The sequence below is a fragment of the Myotis daubentonii genome, chromosome X (genome assembly GCF_963259705.1).
Source record: "Myotis daubentonii chromosome X, mMyoDau2.1, whole genome shotgun sequence".
In the NCBI taxonomy this organism is placed as follows: domain Eukaryota; kingdom Metazoa; phylum Chordata; class Mammalia; order Chiroptera; family Vespertilionidae; genus Myotis; species Myotis daubentonii.
Window position 1 is genome coordinate 2,513,978 of NC_081861.1, and position 24,383 is coordinate 2,538,360.

At 39.6% G+C, this 24,383-nt stretch overlaps 1 protein-coding gene across 1 annotated transcript in view; it reads left to right on the forward strand.

Annotated features, from left to right (window-relative positions):
• The window catches only part of LOC132224370 (amine oxidase [flavin-containing] A-like), a 56,853-nt gene that overhangs the window by 14,119 nt on the left and 18,351 nt on the right, over nucleotides 1-24,383 (forward strand). Inside the window, exons 3-5 of the mRNA XM_059679515.1 lie at nucleotides 6,750-6,887; nucleotides 21,805-21,909; nucleotides 22,622-22,713. Of these exons, the coding sequence (XP_059535498.1) occupies nucleotides 6,750-6,887; nucleotides 21,805-21,909; nucleotides 22,622-22,713 (335 nt within the window). The remainder of the gene's footprint in view (nucleotides 1-6,749; nucleotides 6,888-21,804; nucleotides 21,910-22,621; nucleotides 22,714-24,383) is intronic.

Here is a 24,383-nt window from a genome sequence, read left to right on the forward strand (position 1 = left end):
CACACACACACATACACACACATGCGCACTTAGTATAGGTTCCTTATTTATTTATCCAAGGGTTCACAACTTAAAAGAAGTGTAGCTACAATAAGGAGAAACAAATGCAACATATTTTTGCGCAACTTCTTCTTGGTCCTCGTTCCCTTAGAGGTGTGCTGCTGCCAGAGGCACTTTTTGCTCAGGTGGGGTCAGCTAGACATGAGAAGAAACCCAGTTTTCATTACATCACTGCTCTTCATACAGGCACACTGTGTCTTATTGCACATTGATTTATGGCCCTTTGCAGACATTATCTTACAAATTGAAGGTAGAACTCTCTACCAGCAAAAAGATTATGACTTGCTGAAGGCTCAGATGATGGTTAGCATTTCTTTAGCAATACATTTTTTTTAAATGAAGGTGTATACATTGTTTTTTAGACATAATGCTGTTATACACTTCATATACTGCAGTATAGTATAAACAACTTTGATATGCACTGAGATACCAAAAATATTGTGTGACTCCTTTTATTGGATATTCACTTTATTGCTGTGGTCTGGAGCCAAACGTACAGTCTCTCCAAGGTATGCCTGTACTCGGGCTTCTAGCACCATTCTGGAAAAATGAACACTAACTTGTTTACTACTAATTCAATGAAATGGTTGCAGGTGGTTGAATCTGTGGGAGCTGATGAAAGTACACAGTGGGAGGACATCGGGTGGGAAGGAAATAGGGCCAAACATGGAAATTTGGGGAGCATGCAGATTTAAGTGGGGGGGGGCAGAGGCAGAGGAGTCAGAGGAAAGCAGTAGAGGCAGAGGAAGAGGACCAGACTAGAGCAGTGCCATGCAAATCAGTAGAGGAAAGAGGAAGGGATGATAGTCAAATAGCATAAGCATTGGATATACGATGAAGACTGAAAGGACCCTTGTGTTTGTCAGTTAGAAGAGCATTTATGAGACTCTTTGTTAGAGCACACTGTGTTAAAGGCTGGGGGTTGGCTGTAAGGACAAAACTGAACTGTTGAAATGACTGGAAGGAGAGAGGAAGCATCCTTCTAATTAGAATATGTATCTGACATATAAAGAATATCTATACAGTGATAATAAGAATGGCTTAAGCAATACAAACATTCAGTTATTCTACATAAGAAGAAGTCTGGTGGTAGGTAGTCCAGGCTACTGAGGGGTTCAGCTTTGTCAGCAAGTCTATGCTCTTTCCGTCTTTCAACTCAATCTTTCTTTATATGTTGGCTTATTGCCTCATGGTAACCAAATGGGGGCTGCCTCTCTAAGCATCAAATTCTCATTTAAGGCAGGAAAGAGCTTGAAGAGGTGGTCCAAATCGTACCTGCAACTAAGTTTTTCCTTTACCAGAAGACCCCAGCAGACATTTGCTTGAGTCCCATCAGCCAGAGTTGGGGCACATAGATATCCTCGGCTGCTAGGGAGTCTGGGAACGTATTTAACATTTTCAGGATGCATAATAAAAGCAGGCATGGGAAAGGGACTATGAATGGATATGGAATAGCCACCCAAGAACATCTAAACTAGGATATTACACCAGCAGTTTGCCACACCATGCTATGCTCCCCTCAGTCAATCACTTCCTACCTTTTTAGATGTACAGGGATGTATCATGGGCTCATTTCCACTTTGCTCAGCTCTACGAGTGCTCTATAGCAAGGGTGGGCAAACTTTTTGACTCGAGGGCCACAATGGGTTCTTAAACTGGACCGGAGGGCCGGAACAAAAGCATGGATGGAGTGTTTGTGTGAACTAATATAAATTCAAAGTAAACATCATTACATCAAAGGGTACGGTCTTTTTTTTTTTTTTAGTTTTATTCATTTCAAATGGGCCCGGATCCTGCCCGCGGGCCATAGTTAGTTTGCCCACGGCTGCTCTATAGCCTTGCTACTCAAAGTGTCCTGTAGACCATCAGTTTCGGAAGCACCTGAGAGCTTGATAGAAATGCAGATTCTCAGGCCTGCTGAAGCTGAATCTGCATTTTGCCAAGAAATACTACAGAAGTGCTGCTCTATGATACATGCCTGCTGGCTTGCTTGTTTTAAGTTACTATAAATCCAGATTAATTGTATCTGGAGAATTTCTGAGTTCTCCCTCAGATGTAGCCCACTGGGAGGCTATTGGTCTCAGCGTTAAGAGGCTGGGATTCTGGCCCCTGTACTGGCTTGATACATTGTCTTACCCTGGGTAAGTCCTATTAGCACTTCACATCTAAGTTTTCTCATCTGAGCACTGAGATATAATTTATATGTATTTGGAGTTCCCTTCTAACTCAAATTCTAATTGAAGGCAAGTGTTTGTAGTTCAAAAGATTTGAATATTCTGCCTGTACGACCTTATTAGATATGATTCCAGTGTCATTTTCTGGAAACTATTCCTTCATTTTAGAGCTAGTTATTAAGTTGTCCCTTAGCCCTACTTTTCTTATCTCTAAAACCTTTTGGTTATTAAATAGGAGCATCAGTCATGCTGGAGATTTTCAGTTAAGAACAAATGTATTTGTATAAGGGAAATGAGAATTCTAACATGTTATTGCCCCAGGCTGCTTTTTCATGCTGCATAATTTATATATATCAATACTATACAAGAACTATTGTGTATTGATCATGATATTATAACTCCCTTTAGGTATATGGGAAAGTAACTCTGAAATGCTTGGAAACTAGTATTTAACATTTATAAGATTTCAAATGAATGGGAGAAAAAAGGGATTTAGGAAACAGGGACAGAAATGGCATTTAATAAGAAACTGAATTGAATATTATTATAATTTTTTCTAATAGCATAACCAATTAGGATTACTTGGTGAGAAGGTGTCATAAAAATTACTCTGGATCTTTAAGTACTGAAATGTCAAATTTTATATTGTCATTTGGCAGCTGGGTTAAGATAGATTTTCTATTCATTCAGAACTTCCCAATTTTTTCTAGAGTGACACGCGTATAACTCTTCAGAACAAAATTAATGAAGTTGAAATGCCTACAGGGCTACAACACTTGTTTTCTAATAGGGTTACATGTTCATGTCCTCTTCAAAGACAGTAATGATATTGAAATCAAAATCCAAAAGACTGAGGTACGACATGGCAGAATGTGGTATTATAATACTAGTATCTTCAGACTGAATCTGGGGCACCTCCTTTAGAATGTTTCAACTTTATAAAGAAATATTCTGTTAGTGTTTCATATTGTTTTACTGCTTTATTTAGAGTTATTTACTGTAAGGATAGTATCAGTGTTTTAAAGCCATCATGTTTCAGAGTTCTCTTGCAATCTTTGTTGAAGCCTAGAAATTTATTGGAGCACTGATGCCAGTTTCCTTCATCTCTTAAAAGAGATGTTGGAGATTGGAGAGAGTTTGGATAAAAGCACCAATAGTTAGTAAAGGGGACGTACGAGTTATATGAGGGACAGAATAAAAGGTCAAAGGAACACTTCATTTCTGGTTAATGCAGCGGTTCTCAATCTGTGGGTCGCGACCCCTTTGGCGGTCGAATGACCCTTTCACAGGGGTCTCCTAAGACCATCCTGCATATCAGATATTTACATTACGATTCATAACAGTAGCAACATTACAGTTATGAAGTAGCAACGAAAATAATTTTATGGTTGGGTCACAACATGAGGAACTGTATTTAAAGGGCCAGAAGGCTGAAAACCACTGAGTTAATGGAAACCGCGATTAACTCCCCATTGAAGTAAGTAAAATGCTGAATAAAATATATATGCTGCTCTGTCGAGGAAGTTAGAAATTTGCAGGTCTCCTAGACGTTGAACAGATATCTCAAATTTAACATATCTAAATTGAACTTTTGATCGTCTTCATCAACATCGCTATTCCAGCAGACTTCCTCATATCAGAGGATGGCAAATTTTTAAAAAATGTGGATTCATGCTCAACATTCATTCTGTCAGGAAATTCTTATAGCTCTGCCTTCAGAATAGATCTAGAATATACCCAGAATTCATCTCTAGGGCAAATTACTACAATAGCCTTCTAACTGATTTCCCTGCTTTCACAATTGCTTCTTATAATCAAGTCCTATTGCAGCATCTAGAATGAGCCTTCCTAATCTAAATCAGACCTTGGTACTTTTCTGGTGAAGACCTTTCAATGGCTCTCCTCACTCAGAGTAAAAGCCAGTGTCCTTACAATGCCCTGCTGAGTGAAATAAGCCAGTGAGAGAAAGGCAAATACCATATTATTTTGCTTACATTTGGAAGTTAATGAACAAAATAAACTAACTAACAAAATAGGTGCAGACTTATAGATAGATAACAGACTATAGCTTATAGCTGTCAGAGGAACGGGGGGGTGGGGTGGAAGGTTGCGGGGCTGGGTGAAATATGTGTAGGGATTAAGTAAAATAAAATAAATTATAAATGCCCTATAGAAGAGATTTTAAGCATACATTTCTAAATAATAAAGTAAGCAAACAAAAAAGGCTGAACACAGTGTTATTCTAATGGATGTGTATAGAATATGCATAAAGCTTATAGACTGTATGTTGTGTAAAAGTGGGAAAATCTTTGAAAATTGACCATGTGATTGTCATAAAGTGAACCTCAAGAATTGTTATCATATAAACCACATTCTTTGACCACAATACAGTTATGACAGAAACATAATTAAAAACCGTTTCGTCTATGGAAATTAAAATACACTAGGACTTTTAGAAACATGGATTTAGAGAGAAAGTGTAATAGAAATTTGAAAATACTTAGAACTGCACAATAATGGAAATAGAATAAAGTTATGGATATAACTAAAACAATACTTAGAGGAAAATTTATAGCCTAAAAAGAAATGGGGGGAAAAGCTCAGTATGAATAAACTAAGCATACAAGTAGAAAATTCAGAGTCTTATAAATCCTAAAGAGGGAAAAAATAGCATAGATAAATGATAAGAAAATAAATACCTATTAAAGAGGATCAGTGACACAAAGGTTGATTCTTTGAAGAGATTTATGGAAAAGAGATATCTCATAATATTTTTAAAGACAAAAGAGACATCAAAAAATGAAAGGGATAAAAATGAAGATATAACTACTGATGTAATAAAGAATAAATAAATGAAAAGACGTCATGAACTTTAAACCAATAGTTTTGAAGCATACACAAAATGCATACATCACAAGAAAAATATAATTTATTAAAATTAACACTGAGTTAAGAAGACATAGAAAGTATGAGTAGTGCTTTTGCCTCAAAATAAATTGAATTTTTAGTTTATTTTCCCACAATGAAAACACTAACCCTAGATAGCTCTATAGGTGTGTCCTACCTAATGTTCAAAGAGATCATTTAATTAATTTTGTATATTAATTAATTTTGTATATTAAATAGACAAGGGCTATAGAAGAAAAAATCATGGGAGGATCCCAATCTCATTTTTGAACATAAACAAAAAGCTTGAACAAAAAGTTAGCAAAGCATTTCCTGCAATAATAAGATAATATGAGATTGGGTTACTTTAGGAAGTCAAGGTTGAATAATACTTGACAATATTATGGAAATAACAGAGTAGGTAAATTGTCCCAACCCTTCTACATCCAGAAGGAAAAGACTGACCTACTTATCCCCCTACCAGTATGGTGGAGAGGGAGGAGTTTGCTGACCACTGAAGAAGCAAGTGAGAGGCTGAATAGTACTTTCAAAAGTCTTCCAAAGCTAGGGCAACTGAAGGTCAAGTCCAGAGTTCAGAAAAGTGTTTGTGTGTGGAGGGAAGTGTTGGCAAACTCCTTGTGCTTTGGGCTGGACTGTGTCCTAGGACTAAGGGCAAATTGCACAAGTATTAGCCCATGTGTGCATTTCATCCCAGCTTCAAATCCTTCAGGACAGAAAATGCAATAAAGTTACCTGGTATTGTTAGCAAACCTAGGTGTTGGGCAGAAGCAGACATGAATCGTTTCTAAGAAAGATATCATCTCCTAGGATTAAAAGTATGTCCATGTTTTTCAAATTCAATGACTGGCATGCAATAAAATATAATTAGGCAAACAAAGAGAAGAGGCAACATGAATAAGAACTGGTATAAACAACAAAGTAGTAAGACACATATGAAGTTATTACAAAAACATGAAGGACTTATAACTCACCAATATTTAATTTACTGATTAAATCATTGGGGAATGTGTAAATAAAAAAGAAGCTGGGCAAATGGAGAATTGCATTTAAGAGGAGTAAAGTAAAATTCAGTTTAAGAAAGAACCCTTGCCTACTTATAAACTAATTTGTAAGGTATATGAATCTTTTTAATACCTTTTTGCACTCTTTTTCCTATGATGCATTCTTCCCTGCAAGTGTTTTAAAATCAGCTAAAGAGCCCATCAGTGTAGGCTGATTTAAGATTTCATCTTTGGCAATCAGAGAACTAGGCCTAATAAATCCTTGGGTGACTCCTCCAGCAACATACCCCAAAGAAAAGCATATAAAATAACCTGAACACTTTAAAAAGATCCTAGATTGGCAGGATATATTACAGTGTTCTTTGTTCTTTATGTATATCATTGTTGAATTGGCCTCACCAATAACTATGCACATGGGTTTGATTGGTGATAAATATCATACAGGATTTATGAGTGGAAGAGAAAGGACTGCTATTTTTGAGTTGCAATTTATCAGAGATGTAAGGCACATTTAAGTTATAAAAAATAAATGCTTTATTATCTTAAGACAAACTTTGTTTTTCAAGTTTTAACTAAAGTCTTCTGAACACTTTTTTTCTCTTTGCAGAATAAACATGTTGATTACGTAGATGTTGGCGGGGCTTATGTGGGACCCACCCAGAACAGGATCCTGAGGTTGTCTAAGGAGCTGGGCTTAAAAACTTACAAAGTGAACGTGAACGAATGTGTTGTACAATATGTCAAGGTAAGCCTGATATTTTACTCAAGGGACCAATGGGGGAGTATTGTATTTGGGAAGATGTTTGGTTTGGTTTTTGACTTTTTTTCTAAAAGCATTCATAAAAATAGGTTGTTGGCTTTCAAGTAGTATTCTGCCTTTCTTTTCTTTTTTCTTTACCTTAAAAAAATGCCTGTGAACTCCTGGAGTTACTGCAAGAGGTGCTGTCTCAGCTTGGCTCTCTTCCACATCACCCAGTGTGGCCCGGGAAGGCTTCACCCCCACCCCAGTCCAACCTCTCAGTTTCCTTTCCTCCCCTCTCTGGAGTATGGGGGTGCCTGTGATAGACACACACACACACACACACACACACACACACACACACACGCAGCCCCTGGAATCCCTTGAGGCACCTGTGATGCAATTCTGAGGCCCCAAGAAACACAGTAGTTTGGGGTCACTTTTTTAAAATATGTTTTTAATAGTTTTTTTAGACAGAGGGGAAGGGAGAGGGAGAGAGAAAAACATTGATGAGAGAGAAACATCAATCGGCTGCCTCCTGCATGCCCCTATTGGGGCATGTGCCCTAACTGGGAATTGAACCAGTGACCTCTTGGTGCATGGGATGATGCTCAATCCACTGAGCCACATTGGCCTGGCAGAGGCCACTTTTTAAGACTTTGACTAGGTTATTCATTCTTCTTCTTTTTAAAAATATATTTTTATTGATTTCAGAGAGGAAGGGAAAGGGAGAGAGAGATAAAAACATCAATGATGAGAGAGAATCATTGATTGGCTGCCTCCTGCAGGATCGGGGGCATCGAGGCTGCAACCCAGGCATGTGCCCTTGACCGGAATTGAACCTGGGACCCTTTGGTCTGCAGGCCAACACTCTATCCACTGTGCCAAACCAGCTAGGCTGGGGCTTTATTTTTCTTCTTATCTGGCATTTCTTTACACACCTTGATAATTTCCTCTGCACCTAGGCTTGACTCTGGCAAAGTCTAGCTTGCCTGTGCAGCTCCCTGCTGTTTAAACACATGATTCTTTAAATTCTAAATGCTGATATCCACTCAAGAGGCAGCAGCTGTCGCCAGTGTTTTTCTGTCTTAGTGAAGCCAAACAGAGCAGCTGGAGCCTGGGACTGTGTCTTGGAGAAGGCAGGTTTCCAATCTGACATTGCAGCCCACATCCTGGAACTAGCATCGCTGGGGCAGGGGTTGCTTACTCATTCTAAAATCAGGATTCCCATGCCAGCATCCACATCACTTCTCAATATACACAGCTGTCCCCCCACTAAACTCCAGGCAATTAGGTGAATCTAGTGTCTCCCAGGCCTTTTGGGGCTAGGAGTTAGGGATGCTTGTGATGTATGCGCACCAGGGCCCAATCAGGTAGGTCAGGAATCGTGGGAAACTGATAGCCACATGGTTTGGGATGCTTGGGAGAGTCTTGGCAGTGACATAAGGGAAAAACAAACAAACCAGTAGCTTTTAGAAAAACTGTGGGTTCAGAGGTCAACAAAGGAGTAAAAAACGTATAAAAAGTGTTTAGGAAAACTGGCTTCAATAGGCCACAATCAAGAAGGAAAAAACCCTGTTGCTTTCCACTTCCTCTTTTCTGCAGGGCATGGCTTTTCTCTGGGCTGGTAAGTAATGACAGTGGTAAGAATAATAGCAGCTAACATATTGAGTACTTTTATATGTATTAGTACATTTAATATAGAAAGAGAGACCAAATCCTTTGCACTTAACTACTAGTTAAGTAGTCATGTACATTTACTCTCCAGTCCAGTTGGGAAGCAAATGAAGCTAATGGTTATCCTAGAACATGGCTCTCAACCTTCTGTCCCTTTAAATACAGTTCCCCATGTTGTGACCCAACCATAAAATTATTTTCGTTGCTACTTCATAACTGTCATGTTGCTACTGTGATGAATCGTCATGTAAATATCTGATCTGCAGGATGGTCTTAGGAGAGCCCTGTGAAAGGGTCGTTCGACTGCCAAAGGGGTCGCGACACACAGGTCGAGAACCACTGTCCTAGAACCTGAGCAGCAGATTCATGCTCATAATCTCTTCCTCCCTAACTTTCAGGTGCTGAGAGATTTTTTTTTTTCCTGGGAGCCTCACAATAAGTGTTTTTTATACATCAACTCCTTAAACATTTGCATCCACCCTGTTGGGCAGACATGGTTATCTACTTTTTACACAGGAGAAAACAGAGGCTCAGACAGGTAAAGTGACTTGACAGGCTATATAACTAGTAACAGTCTGCCTACCACCTGACTGCACGCTCTTTGTGATTCCAATATGTGGCTTAGGAAATGACACTGAGGGTCCTGAATGAAGTGTACTGGCCTTCCAATATTTTTGGGCTGAACACAAGTCCATTGGAAGGTATCTCACCATCTGGTTCCCTGAAGCAGTCTACTCTGGCCCAGATATCGTTCCAGGCTGGAACCACAGTGGTGGGCACATGATCTAAGTTGCTGCTCACATGGAGCTGGCCATCTACAAGTCAATAAAAACATATCCCCAAGTGAGGGTTAAAAAAATTATACCCAGCATTTCTGCCTTTGTCCTTCATGAATCTTGTGAAGAGAACCCATATTCTAATTTTGGTTTAGTAGTTCCTACATACACACACACACACACACACACACACACACACACACACTCTCTCTCTCACACTAATTAACCGGGATGCCATAATGTAACGGGTCGACTAGACAGGAGGAGGTTGCGCGTGCAGCGTTGGGGGTGGGGCTGCAGGGGCCTCTTTGCACCTGCTCTGGGGGAGGGCCTGATCAGCAGCGGCCATGGCCATGGCTGCTTCAAGGGCTGGAGAGGGAGGCAGGGCTGGACCGGCAGCGGCTGCTGCTGCTGCAGGGACCAGAGAGCAAGTCAGGGCCTGACTAGAGGGTGGGCGGTGCCGCACCATTTTGAATCGTGTGCTGGGCTCCTAGTTATTATGAATATTACAGGTTTTATGAATATTATGAATTGGATATGGCTTTATTTGGGAGATTAGCTCTGATTTGTGAAATTAATATAAATTAATCATGTATGTTTAACCTAAAATGTGGATTTGAAGTGGCATTAGCTAGATAGGTTTAAAATGTCCTCTGTAATGATTCTTTTTCTTTGGATGTTGTAAGGGGAGCAGATGGACTTGAATACCTCTTGGATTGATTCATTCATTATTTGTATTAGTAAATAAAATGCACATTATTATGATTGTTTTACAAGTGAGTTTCATTGGGTTGTGGAACCTTTCTGTTAAGTTTTGCACTGCCAGGTCTTGGGGAGAAAGGAGGAAATGCTTGATTTTTTTCCCCATCGGATCCTTCAGATCATTATAGTGCAGGTAGGGAGTGGAGATGGAGAACACTACCAGAGGAGGAGCAACACGTTTTTCAGAGGTGATTTGAAGGATAAATTGGCATATTCGTGCATTCTGACTTTCTCTCTGCTTTTCACATCCTCTCCAAGTAAAATTAGAGACTATAAATGTATACCACACAGTCTTTTTTAGAGAATGGTGTGATAAAGATTCATTTGAAACAACCTATGCTTTCCTGATAGTAACAGCTCAGCAAGCATTTTTTCCTTGCACTTAATCTGTTCTTCCCATAGCTATTTACTCCAGGTTTCTATGCCAACAACTGTAATCAAAGGCTTTTCAGAATGTGGAATGCTAAGTAATTTCTTGTTGTTATTGCTAAGAGGTGAACTTTGGTTTAGTCAGTAGGCTGTGTTGAAAGCAGAAGATGTATTTTTGTTGTTGTTTGTTTTAATGTTTGCCACGTATGTGTTGGACCCCTTGCTTACAATAGTGTTTCTTTTGGATTAGGGACATTTAGCTATTTATCTATTTATTAATTATTATTTTTAATCCTCACCTGAGAAGGGAGAGAGAGAGAGAAAGAGAGAGAGAGAGAGAGAGAGAGAGAGAGAGAGAGAGAGAAATGTGAGAGAGAAACATCCATTGGTTGCCTCCCATACACATCCTGACCAGGATCAAACCTGCAACCTAGGTATGAGCCCTGACCAGGAATCAAATCCACAACCTTTTGGTGTATGGGACAACGCTCTACCCAACTGAGCCACATGGCCAGGGCTAGGGACATTTATTTTAAAGCTGCTTTTACTACCTTTCCATACCAGTTCACAGAATGTGTTTGTTTTGTCTTTAAAGAAAGTTATACTTTTACTTTCAATCCCTCTCAGTAGGGAACACAAGAATTTAAAGGTGTTTAGGTACTTGTAGAGATGCTACTTATCATGTCTTTGTCTCCTTTTTATTCATCACCTAAATTCACCCCTTATGAGTTACCTCATTTGAGCTTCCCAAGTAATAAACATTATCCTACCCCCCTCCCGATATTAAAGATAAGAAAACAGAGGCTCAGGGAATTTAGGAGCCAAAATGAGGCTTTCCAGCTCTTAAGCTCAGGGTTCTGTGGGCTACACCACTTTTCCCCTTATTCAATGGGCAGAAAGTCAACTTGTGAACTCCTCTAATGAACTGTTCTAAGACATGACAAAAATGACCTGCCATTTTGGCAGCAGGGGCTCCTGAGGCATGACATGTGTGCCTGCGAGCCTTATGTGGTGCCATTCACCAGAGAGGCTTCTTCTCTTTTCTTGAGAAGTTCCTGAGTTCCAGATCTGGAGCCCCACTGGCCTTCAGTGAGCAGTTACACTTCACAGGCTGAAGACTACCAGATGGATTGCCCTGAAGGGGGTGTGACCAACTGCAAACAGCCCTCAGCCCCTCACCCAGGCTGGCCAGGCACCCCAGTGGGACCCCCACCCTGATCTAGACACTCTTCAGGGCAAACCAGCTGGCCCCCACCTATGCACCAGGCCTCTATCCTATATAATAAAAGGGTAATATGCAAACTGACCCTAACAGCAGAACAACTGGGAATGATTGGTCACTATGACACACTCCACCAGGGGGCAGACGCTCAATGCAGGAGCTGCCCCCTGGTGGTCAGTGTGCTCCCACAGGGGGAGCTCTGCTCAGCCACAAGCCAGGCTGATGGCTGCCAGTACAGCGGTGGTGGTGGGAACCTCTCCCGCCTCCTCAGCAGCGCTAAGGATGTCCGACTGCAGCTTAGGCCTGCTCCCCGCTGGCAAGTGGACATCCCCCAAGGGCCCCCAGGCTGCCAGAGGGATCTCTGATTGCTAGCTTAGGCCCAATCCCCTGGGGAGCAGTCCCAGACTGCGAGAGGGCACAGGCCGGGCTGAGGGACCCCCCCCCCCAGTGCACAAATTTTTGTGCACTGGGCCTCTAGTATTCAAGATAATAGTATTTTATTGTATGCCATTATACTCTGCCTTGTTTAAAAAAAAGAAAGAAAAAGTGGATTTAAAGTAATTTTTATAAATCAGGGTAAAAGATGGAAAAAGGACAATTAGGTAAGGATAGGCAAAAGGTAATGGGCTTGTGCTCATGATAAGAAATTTTGATTGTAGAAATGAGGTAATGCAAGAAGGATTGTTTTCTCTCTAAATTACAATTGTATGTAGGTTTTCAAAAGCAGAGAGACTAAAAATGTTTATGTATTTTCATTTTGATCTATCAAGTATTCACTATAAAGGTATATTGATGTAGCTTGTAAAAAAGCTTGTTTTTCACCTCCATTTTTAAAAGACTTCATTTACTTCTTGTAGTCACAGGAAAGCTTAGTGACAGAAATTAGTCTTAAAGCCTTCTTTAGAAAGCTCGGTCAGCGTTAGCCATTTTTTCTCAAAGACTTTTTTTATTCCCCTATAAACTTTTAGGGATAAGCCTCTGATTTAGTTTCCAAGAGAATAAAGTTTCTATTCAGTTGAAGTGACAGCCCAATATGTAGCAAACTCAGCTTAATTATTAAATACTAGAAGCCCAGTGCACGACATTTGTGCACTGGGGGTGGAGGTCGGGGGGAGGAGTTCCTCAGCCCGGCCTGAGCCCTTTCTCAGTCCGGGAGCCCTCAGTTGGACACCCTTAGCGCTGCCACGGAGGCAGGAGAAGCTCCCACCACCACGCTGCGCTCACCAGCCCTCAGCCTGGCTTGTGGCTCAGCGGTGCTCCCCCTATGGGAGTGCACTGACCACCAGGGGGCAGCTCCTGTGTTGAGCATCTGCCCCTGGTGGTCAGTGCATGTCATAGCGACCAGTCATTCTGTTGTTCGATCAATTTGCATATTACCCTTTTATTATATAGGATTTTCCTTCCATTAATTTTTAAATAATTGTGGCACATCATACACAAAAAAGTTACCATCTGAACCATGTTTAGGTGTAAATTTCAATGACATTAAGTACATTCACACTGTTGTACTACCATAATCAGTCCACAGAACTCTTCATCTGCCATTCATTTTTAATAGGGGGTTAATTACTGCAGAAATTGAGTAGTAGTTTAGAATCCCCCCCCTGCCTTGGTTTAAGCCAGACAAAGGTTTTCTCTCACTAGGCCAGTGATGGCGAACCTTTTGAGCTCGGCGTGTCAGCATTTTGAAAAACCCTAACTTAACTCTGGTGCCGTGTCACATATAGAAATTGTTTGATATTTGCAACCATAGTAAAACAAAGACTTATATTTTTGATATTTATTTTATATATTTAAATGCCATTTAACAAAAAAAAATCAACCAAAAAAATTGAGTTCGTGTGTCACCTCTGACATGCGTGTCATAGGTTCGCCATCACTGCACTAGGCTGTGGAACTTTGCAATCACCTCCTCAACTGGAGCTTCAACATTTTGGCTAATGGCAAAAAGAACCTTGTGAACAGAATGAAACATTACATAAGCAGGTTCCTCAAGAGAAATAGTTGCTCTAGTTTCCATGATAACCCAACTTCTGGAGGTTTTGACCTTTCAGGTTGGAATGTAGTTGTCAGTTTGAAGTTGACATCTCCTCCTTCCTCCCCACTTCTTGCTTTCTACTTCCTCCCTATTCTGAAGCCACTATCTCTACCACAGTATGCACCCACTACCTCAACCAAAAGGCTTAATCATTGGTCCAGAATGTTCCAACTTTTGCAGAATAGCCTTCTAACTGTTGAAACCTTAAAAAACGTATCATGTCCCATGAATTCCATACCTGCTCCATGCTGGGCACTTCCAGAAGAAGGGAAGTTCCATTGTCCTATGAGCTCACTCTGACACAACCAGAACATCTTTTTTTGTCATAGTCCTGTCCTGCCACTTCACAGGATCGATGCTGCTATATAGCCTTCTCTCTCAGGTGTAGACTCCAAGGGTTTTCACTACTGTGTCAAACTCAATGAACAAATAACTTGAAAACCTAGTGGACCACAGAGTTTCAATAAGTGACAGTTATCCTTACTTTAGAGATGGGAGAAAGTTATTGGAGTACAAGTATTTGGTGTAAGGTCCTATAGAAGTGTGTGTGAGACAGACAGATAGATAATTCAGTTGATAACTAACCTTACCGAACACAGAGCTTGAAACCAAAGAGACAAATAATGATAATAATGTTGGTACCTTGTATTTGAACAGTCCAGTACTTTTTCATAGCATTTCATTTTGTTTTATTTTTATTTTTTTCTTTATTCATTAAGGTATTACATATGTGTCCTTATCCCCCCATTGCCCCCACCCCCCACCACTCATGCCCTCACCCCCCCGCCCCAGTGTCTGTGTCCATTGGTTAGGCTTATATGCATGCATACAAGTCATTTGGTTGATCTCTCCCCCTTACCTCCACCCTCCCCTACCTTCCCTCTGAGGTTTGACAGTCTGATCGATGCTTCTCTGTCTCTGGGTCTGTTTTTGTTCATCAGTGTATATTGTTCATTATTTTCCATAAATGAGTGAGATCATGTGATATTTATCTTTCTCTGACTGGCTTATTTTGCTTAGCATAATGCTCTCCAGTTCCATCCATGCTATTGCAAATGGTAATAATTCCTTCTTATTTATAGTGGCATAGTATTCCATTGTGTAGATGTACCACAGGTTTCTAATCCACTCATCTGCTGATGGGCACTTAGGCTGTTTCCAAATCTTAGCTATGGTGAATTGTGCTGCAGTGAACATAGGGGTGCATATAACCTTTCTGATTGGTGTTTCTAATTTCTTGGGATATATTCCTAGAAGTGGGATCACTGGGTCAAATGGGAGTTCCATTTTTAGATTTTTGAGGAAACTCCATACTGTTCTCCACAGTGGCTGCACCAGTCTGCATTCCCACCAGCAGTGCACAATGGAGTCAAGACAGTCTCTTCAATAAATGATGCTGGGAAATTGGACAGATACATGCAAAAAAAATGAAACTAGACCACCAACTTACACCATACACAAAAATAAACTCAAAATGGATAAAGGACTTAAACAGAAGATGGGAAACCATAAAAATATTAGAGGAATCCACAGGCAGCAAAATCTCAGACATATGCCAATGCAATATCTTCACCGATACACCTCCTAGGGCAGTGGTCAGCAAACTGTGGCTCGCGAGCCACATGCGGCTCTTTGGCCCCTTGCGTGTGGCCATGAAGTTTCAATTGCACTGTCCATGTGCTCCCGCATGTGGTATTTTGTGGAATAACCACACTCAAGGAGCCGCAGTTTGCCAACCACTGTCCTAGGGCAATGGAAACTAAAGAGAAAATAAACTAGTGGGGCTACATCAAAATAAAAGGTTTCTGCACAGCAAAAGAAACCATCAACTAAACAACCAGAAAGCCCACTGTATGGGAGAACATATTTGCCAATGTTATCACCGATAAGGGTTTAATCTCCAACATTTATTGGGAACTCATACAATGTAACAAAAGGAAGATAACTCAGTCAAAAAATGGGCAACGGACCTAAATAGACTCTTTTCAAAAGAAGACAGAAGAAAGGCCAATAGACATATGAAAACATGCTCAAAGTCACTAATCATCAGAGAGATGCAAATCAAAACAACAATGAGGTACCATCTCATACCTGCCAGAATGGCTATCATCAACAAATCAACAAAGGACAAGTGCTGGCGAGAATGCAGAGAAAAAGGAACCTTTGTGCACTGCTGGTGGGAATGCAGACTGGTGTGATCATTTTGTTTTTTGCTTTGTGTTTGAGCTTAATGCAACCAGAAGAAAATAATTCTAGATGGGATCACAGAAATTGTTAGTGTAAATTATACTTAAATGTAATGAACACTTTGATCCTGAAAGCTGTGGAACTAAGTCCTTTCCATTTAAAAGACTTTGCCTGTTAGATTTTTCAAACAAACACAACAATTACTGAACCACTATTTCATTTCATTCCCATAGCTCTCATGTAATTTGTCAGGCTCAAATTATACCCAGTAAACATCAGGCTGAGATTTAATTTTGTGTGTTTGCCAAAGTACCCCATGGCCTAGTTTCCACTGCCATATTCAGCAGATAAATGTCTCTGTAAAAGCATCAGGCTTTAGAGACGATGGGGGAAAAAATCACTATTGGCTCACACTTGCTGACCAGCAGTGATTTACAAAAATAGCACAGACTTGGGTGAAGTTGCTAATCTACATAATTATTTGGGCACCCACCAAAGAAGTCATGAGTATCTGTGACTTTTCCCAATCTATAGATTTAAAAATAAATATTTTTCTGATGTATAAATGTTGGAAAGACTGTGCTAAGACTCTGATGGCTCCTGGTCCACCCTCCCTCCCACTGCAAATCCTCATCTTATCTTCACCATCACGATCACAGGAGCCATGTCTGAGATAACTCCATCCAGTAGAGGGTCAGGGCTGCATCTGCCCAGTCACCAGGATGCACAAGACGAAGGCACTCAGTTAACACCCCTTGACCCTCTTGACCTGTTCTGACGCATTCACTCTCTGTACTGCCCAGCTCTAGTGCCAAGGGGCAGAAGTCCAGGCCAGAGACTCAGCACAGAGCACTCTCAGTTTTAGGCAAATATACAAGTGATTTCATTTTATGTCTCTTATTCAACTCCTTGTTGTGGGATGATGTACACTCTTGTCCAGGAGAGATACACATGAGAATATATTTCCATGTATAGCATTTGGAAAATAAGACTTCTGGTTATAGCAGCTCCTCTTTCTAGCCCATGTTTTCCCATGTTCTCCCAGGCTGCAGCCAGCGCCAGCCAGAAATGGAAGAAAGAATGCTTAAGGGAATATTTTCTTAGCAACATTAATCCCAAAAGTTCTTTGCCAAAGAAGGGTTTTGTTGGTCACATAAATTTTGGAAGCACTCCATATTCTGTCTTTGAGGGCCAAGATGTTCATTAGCAAATTAGGAGTCCTATGAGGATTGGCAGTTAAAAAATTTGTTTAAGCTATTTAACTATAAGCCAGGATTCCCAAATGTATGACCATGGAACCTGTTTTCATATAATCTCCATAAAGATCAGAGTGAGAAATGCTAACATAGGAAATGTTTTCAGAGTTTAGGTTCCCTAGGGAACCGAGTCTTCCATCTTTTTCTTTTCCCTTCAGCATCTTGCACATAGTGAATTCTAAATTTTAAGGTAATATTGATTATGGCTGTTGTAGAAAAAGTATGTGTGTGGAACTGATATAAAAAGTAGTGTTAAATTGGCATTCATTAGAAGGTCTTGTGTGAGTTGGGAAAAGAGGAAGTCATTTGTGTAGAAAAAAATAGGATTGGACTGCATCACTCAAGTGCCCACTTTGTTAGCTGTGCAAGTCTTGAGAAAAAGGGGCTGAGAATAACATCCAGGAACATACAAACATCTGGGAATGTCCTCCTAGCCCTTGAAGTATGTAAAAGGTTGTAGGTAACGATTTGGTAGTACCCATAAACGGGAGAGCTAAATGTGATATGAGATGGTTTATAAAAGCAAGAATTCCATACTCCCATTTTATTTCTTCATTTAAGGGGCATTTATTGGAACCTTGCTATTTACAAGACACTGTAGGAGATAAACATGTGTGAGGCATAGTCCTTCTCAGGTACATTGAGACTAGTCAGGAAAGTCAGTTTAATACAGTGTATAAAATGGCAAGGTGCCATAGGCCACCTTGTGCGACAAGGAACAATGGAACTACAAAATGAATGCTGCTTCACTTTTGCTCTCTAAATCTCCCGTAATCTATCTTGTGACCTACCCTAACCAGAAATATATAGGAAATAAAATTCTGGGAAATCCAGTTCAGCCTGAATAAGTTGACACAGTATAAAGCCATCACACCATCGCTTTCCACTCTCACTTTCTCAGTGGGTCCACACACAAAGTGTCATGACAGCAAGGATGGGCTCAACAGCCTGACATTCCACTCATTGAGCCTGATTTAACTTTGGCCATCGTTAGTCATAGGGAAATGCAAGTCAAAATGATAAGATACTGCTTTGCACCCACCAGGATGGCTATAATAAAAAAAGATAGACCGTAACTAGTGTTATAAGGATTAGGAGAAATTAGAAGCCTCACACATTGCTGGTGGTAATGTAAAGTGGTGCAGCTGCCTTGGAAAATAGTTTGGAAGTTCTTCAAATGTGGTGGGGGAGAATGGAGAGTGATTATTAATGAGTAAGGATTTCTTCCTATGACAAAATGTTGTAAAATTAGATGTGATGGTTACACAACTCTGAATATACCCCAAACCATTGCATTGTGCAGTTTAAATGGATGATCTATAGAGCATGTGAATGATAACTTAAAGCTGTTAAAATGCTCTGTCAATTATCTTTACCTACCCAACAGCCTCCAGAAGAACTCATATTATTTATATTGTAATTCCTTTATTTGTAATTTCTCTATATAACTGGGATCCCTTGGGAAAGATGGCATAACCATTTACTTGAAACCTTTTTGTTCTTGACAATGTATCATAGTTTATACCTGAACTTAATGTTATCTTTTCCCAAAGATGGGACTGTACAACTCAAGTGCCCACTGTGTTAGCTGAGGGGCTGAGAATAAAATAAAATACCAGGGCATGAACAAACATCAGGAACATGCCCTTGAAATGTGTATAAGGTTGTAGATAACAATTTGGCAGCACTCATAAACATAGAGGGAGCAGAGGCCTGAAAAATGCAAAGCATAACAGTTGTGCAAATATAATAACAAACCCAGATGGTGGGTGAGTTCCTGGGGAAACAGCTGGGCGGAGGAAAAGGAAAAAGCTGGGGATTGGGCTCTGGGGGAGTCAGTAGTTGGGAGTCAGGGTATTTCAAAGAATGGGAACCAAGTGAAGACTTGGGAGAACCAGCACATTCCAATGGGATAGATTTCTTCCTTATCTATTATGATGGCTTTTTCAAGGTAGAGGAGAACTATGTATGTTTGAAGAGACCTTGGCTACCTGCATTAATTATTAATACAACACAGTACTGTCATCCTATTTAATGCATCTCTTTTTAGATTATTTCTTTATTTAAAGCATTATTGTGAACTATAGAAAAGAAACCACTAAAAGATTTCCCTTATAGTGTTGTCACAAAACAGTGGGACTAGAAGGGAGCCAAGTAATTCAAATGGGTTGGACGGACATGTTCCTAAACCAATCCAGAATATATCTGTTTATTTTCAAAATGATTAAAGAAAAATAGTTGGCAGCTTTCCTCAGTGGCCTATGATACTCTTTAATAACACTCACTTCCTTTTGTTTAACTAAAATATAAAAATAAAGAGAGATGAAACTCTAACATGCCGATCAGTAAATGTTACTTACTTATTATAAACTTGGCTTATCTTATATGAACAACAATAAAAAATAACGTGGGAGCCATAAACTCCCGTCATCTGGCAACAGTCTCCTGTTATTATGAACGTTGGTAGATTGAGGTTGTGGTTTCTCAAAGGGACTGAAGTGTTTTGGGCACAATTTCCAGGACACTGTGTTCTACTGGACATCAACAATTTCTGCGGCATCAAAGATATTATCCTTTAAAGATTAAGGGCTACTTTGGAAGGGTCTGAGCGTTTCAGAGTACAGTTCAGGCACAAAATGAACTTGACCTTTGTTTGACTTTTTCCTTTTATGTTTAAAGAGCAGCAGACATATGGAAGTATTCCTGAAGTTCCTGCCTCACTCTTTTAGGTTGTAAAGGCATTTCTGCTGATAAGTGATTTAGGATTGAGCAACTGCTGATACCTTTGTGAGAAAACTATACTTTACATTTAAGAGGCTGAGTAAATCGGATTAGCAGGCAGTTCTCAGCTAACAGACATCTCTGAGCCCTCTCCACTGCACTACTTTGGAGATTCAAACATGCGCAAAGTAGTCTCAAGAGTTATCTAGTGTAGAAGCAGGCCATGGAGGAAATAAGCCTTCCAGGAGCTTGTCAGAGGTGATATGTAGGTGACTGTTTCTACATATATGCATTTCTTTAGCAGATTTTGCTATTCTGTGAAATAAGAGCAGAGAAGCTAGAAAATGCTGAGTGAAATGAACAAAATCCCTTTATCAACTTGGTGCCTCTGTCAGCAGGATAAAAATTAATGTAATGGTGGGTCTTTATGATCTTCTTAGAATATTCCATGGCACCCATTCCCAAAAAGATTTCCAAGCTAGACTCTTCTCTCTCACTGAACTCTTCATTTCTGCCACTTCTGTTCAACAAGGTTAAGCTCATGGGGTCTTTAGGACCTTGCATGAAATCATACTGTGGTTGGCATTGCCCTGAGAAGAACTTCATTAGGAATGTGGGACATGTTTTGTTGAATTATATTTGTAATACTCTTCTTAATGTCCTCAGACAATTGAGCATATTTAATTTTTTTAAATAATTTTACAAAGCAAAGATCAGTTTTTATGAGACTATTAACTTGAATATAAATTCATCTTATAGAGGAAAATGTAAATTTCCCAATTTTAATTAAGGGAAGAATTATAACAAGAACCAGCTGTTGGGAAGATTGCCTGTGAGCTTACTTAATCTCATTCTCTCCCCTTTTCATGGCCATTTTTGTGTTCTGGGTAAAATGTCTCTGCCCATTTCTCTCAGAATATAGTTGGGCATTTTCCAAAGATGACCTTGTTTCCTCAGCATCGTCTTTTACCCCAGAGCTTTTTAGTCTCCATTTTGACTCTTTAGAATTATAAAAAATATGAATGGAAGGTTTATAATTTTCACATTTCAAAGTTCTCTCTTGGGAAGTTTAAGATGTCTCTAGAACAAGCCTATCTCAACATTTCATCAACCTCATGGGAAGCCGGAAAACTTAATGTTTATGAGCAAATGCTTTGGGAACAGGGAATTTCCTTTCTCCTATTTTCTAGCTAATATTCCCAGGATTTAATTTTCTCATTTATAAAATTGGAATATTAATAGTGCTTGCCTCTTCAGGGTTGGGATAAACATTACATAATATAATGCATATGAAGAGCTTAGGCCAGTGCCAGGCATGGAGAAAGATCTTAATAAAGGTTAGCAATGATGATAAAGAATTTGGAGTCTTGAAAAGTATTACAGCATAACAACATAGTATTTTCAGATAAGAAATCAGATCATGTAATCTGCCAAGGTTATTTGAATTTGTTACTGTGGAGGAGAAAATTATTTCTTTGTCACTTACTGGCTGCATATATTTTACTCAGTTGGAGTGTGTGTGCACACATGAATGCAAATGCTGATATGTTTTGTGTCCCTGCCTTGATGGTCAAGAGTTTTGCTTTATTCCTTTTTAAAAAATCCAACACAGCTATTAATGTTGTAAAGTGCACACAATAGGCCTTCTACAAATATCTAATGTTTTTATTTGATTAAAAAAATCAATATCTCATGCAAAATTTTACTAGTAGATATTGCAACCTTATGCAGATTTACAAGATGTTTGTTTTTATAGAAAAAAAGAATTGAATTAAGAAATAAGGCCTTAAAAACTACCTAGACCTTTATTTTTGAGGATCCTGTTACTTTGAAAATGGCTCTTAGGTTGGTTGGTTTTGAGTTTTTAAAATGTTGGCCTCACTTAACACATTATCCTTTTGTTTTTATGTTATAGGGGAAAACTTACCCATTCCGCGGTGCCTTCCCTCCAGTCTGGAACCCCATTGCATATCTGGATTACAACAATCTGTGGCGGACAATGGATAACATGGGAAAGGAGGTAAGCTGTGTGTTCAGCCAGCACATGACCTGTTTCTAAAATAACAATAGCAGCTCTTTAATATCCTTCCACAGTACAGGGAACATTGCTCTGGATAATGATACAGATCATTTCCAATACACCAACAGCTCTGAAAAGTTGGTAGTATTTCCACTTTATAAATGAGGGAAATTAGTTCCAAGGGGTTATGTAATTTCCCTAAGAGCACACAGCAAGGGAACCAGGATTCAAACCCACATCCATCTAATGCTAATACCTGTGTTCTTTGCACTCTATGTCACTGAGAACCTAGTGATTTATGTTCACCAGGTATCCTGCTTATAGTTGTCTTACCCATATGTGATGCCACTTTAGTAGTAAAGGAGAGAAATACTTGTTTCTCTAAAGGTTTTTGCCTTAGTCTCAGGCTTTGTAACATCACTCTGTCAAACTTAAATTGGGGACTTAAAAATGGGTGTTAACTTTAAATAATAATTATCATCAAAATTTATTAATTTTATATATGTATTACATATTAACTTATTACATATTTATACATGCATGTATATGCAGCTATTATTGTGGTTATTGTTGTTGTGGTTATTATTATTGAAATCGCATTAGGGCATAGAGTCCAAAGGGGTATCCATCCCAAACTTAGCAGTTTTCAGAGGTTTTTCTTAGGGCATCTTGGCAGAGCAGTGGGCAGTAACCATCACACCTTTCTCTGTAGATTCCAGCGGATGCACCATGGGATGCCCCACATGCCGAAGAATGGGACAGAATTACGATGAAAGAACTCATTGATAAAATCTGCTGGACACAGTAATCTTGATTATTTAAAATTTACTTCTATATTCCATTCTGATTCTTTCTCTCTTATCTTGAACTGCAGCGTTTTTCTTTAGAAGTTATTGGGAAAGAGTTAAGAGGAAACCTAATGATTCTCCAGTCAGTAGCAACACTGAGGGCCCTTAGGGATTTCAGAGCAGGTTTGAACATAAAATGAACCTAAGACATAAGTAGAAAGTTAGGTGAATGAAGTAGAACTTTTTTAAATAAAAAGGTTCTGTGATTTGCAATAAAACAAGTACTAATGTTTTCAGATTATATAAGAGTACAGAAGCAATTTGGAAAGATGTTAAAGTAATTCCACAGAGATATAAAAATGTGAAACTAGAGGGACACTAGTATATTTAACAAAAATATAAACTATATAATTTTTTCAGTAAAAATCTGTTATTACCCAGGTTACTTACAGATTATTCAGTCACCATGTGGGCCTGCTATGTGATGGCACTGTACCAATCATTGAGGAAGGGTGGTGAATTTGTCAAACAAGGCCCCTACCCTCTTTTAGCAGGAGACTGGCAGTATGGAAAAAGTTACATAGTGCTAGGAGAGTGTAACAGTGAACTTGAAATGTTAGAGAATAAAGGCGGTATTCTGTTTAAAGATTGCAGTCGCTGTGCAGGGAGACAGGAAGGATATATGATGTAGAAGGATGGTATCTTCCAGCTAGAAACCACACTTTATGGGGATATACAAGAAGGTGGGATTCTGTGGGGGATGATATCTTCCAGGAATGAGCCACAGTGCATGAGGGAGGCAGGAAAGGATGGTGCAGAGGCGTTATATCTTCCAAGAATGAGTCAGTGCACTAAGGGGAGACATAAAAGATGGATGGTGCTTGTTGATGGTATCTTCCAGGAATGAACCACAGTCGTTGGGGTATGGTGGGGGAAACATGGATGGTGTAAGGGGATGGTAAACTCTAAGAATTGTATACTGTGGATGGGTACAGACCTGAAAGGATGCATGATGTATTCCAGGAATGAGCCACAGTGACTGGTGGGAGTTATGAAGGGTAGATGGTTTGGAGAAGTTATCTTCCAGGTGAAGAGAACAGCAAACAGCTTTTATAAAGGCTGTGCAAACCTTTGGTGCATAAGATGATGCCCAACCAACTGAGCCACACTGACCAGGTCACATGCCTCGGTTTCGGGAAGCAGCTGATGGATGGTCCACTCTCACATCAATATTCCTCTCTCCCTCCCTCTCCCATCCCCTTTCTCTCTCTCTCTCTCTCTCTCTCTCTCTCTCTCTCTCTCTCTCTCTCTCTCAAAAAAAAAAAAAAAATTCGTTGGCTATAATTTAGAGAGGCATCAAGGGGGAATATAAGAGAACCATTTAGGGATAACCATGAGCAGCCACCATTGTAACCCAGGTGATAGTCATTGGTAGCCTGGACCAGGATGGGGGCTGTAGAGGTGGAGAGTAGAGGATGGTTATTCAAATATGTGAGAACAGATATCCTTAGTTATCCTTGAGAAGCATATTGATCCTTTAGACTCCACTGGGATTAGCATATTTAGAGTTAACCCATAATTCCTAAAAACAAGGGGAAAGTTTATTTTCCCGAAGAGTTAAAATATGCATTCCTTCATATATTGAATTCATGAGTGTTTTTTATAGCCATAGAAATGTTTTGTAAC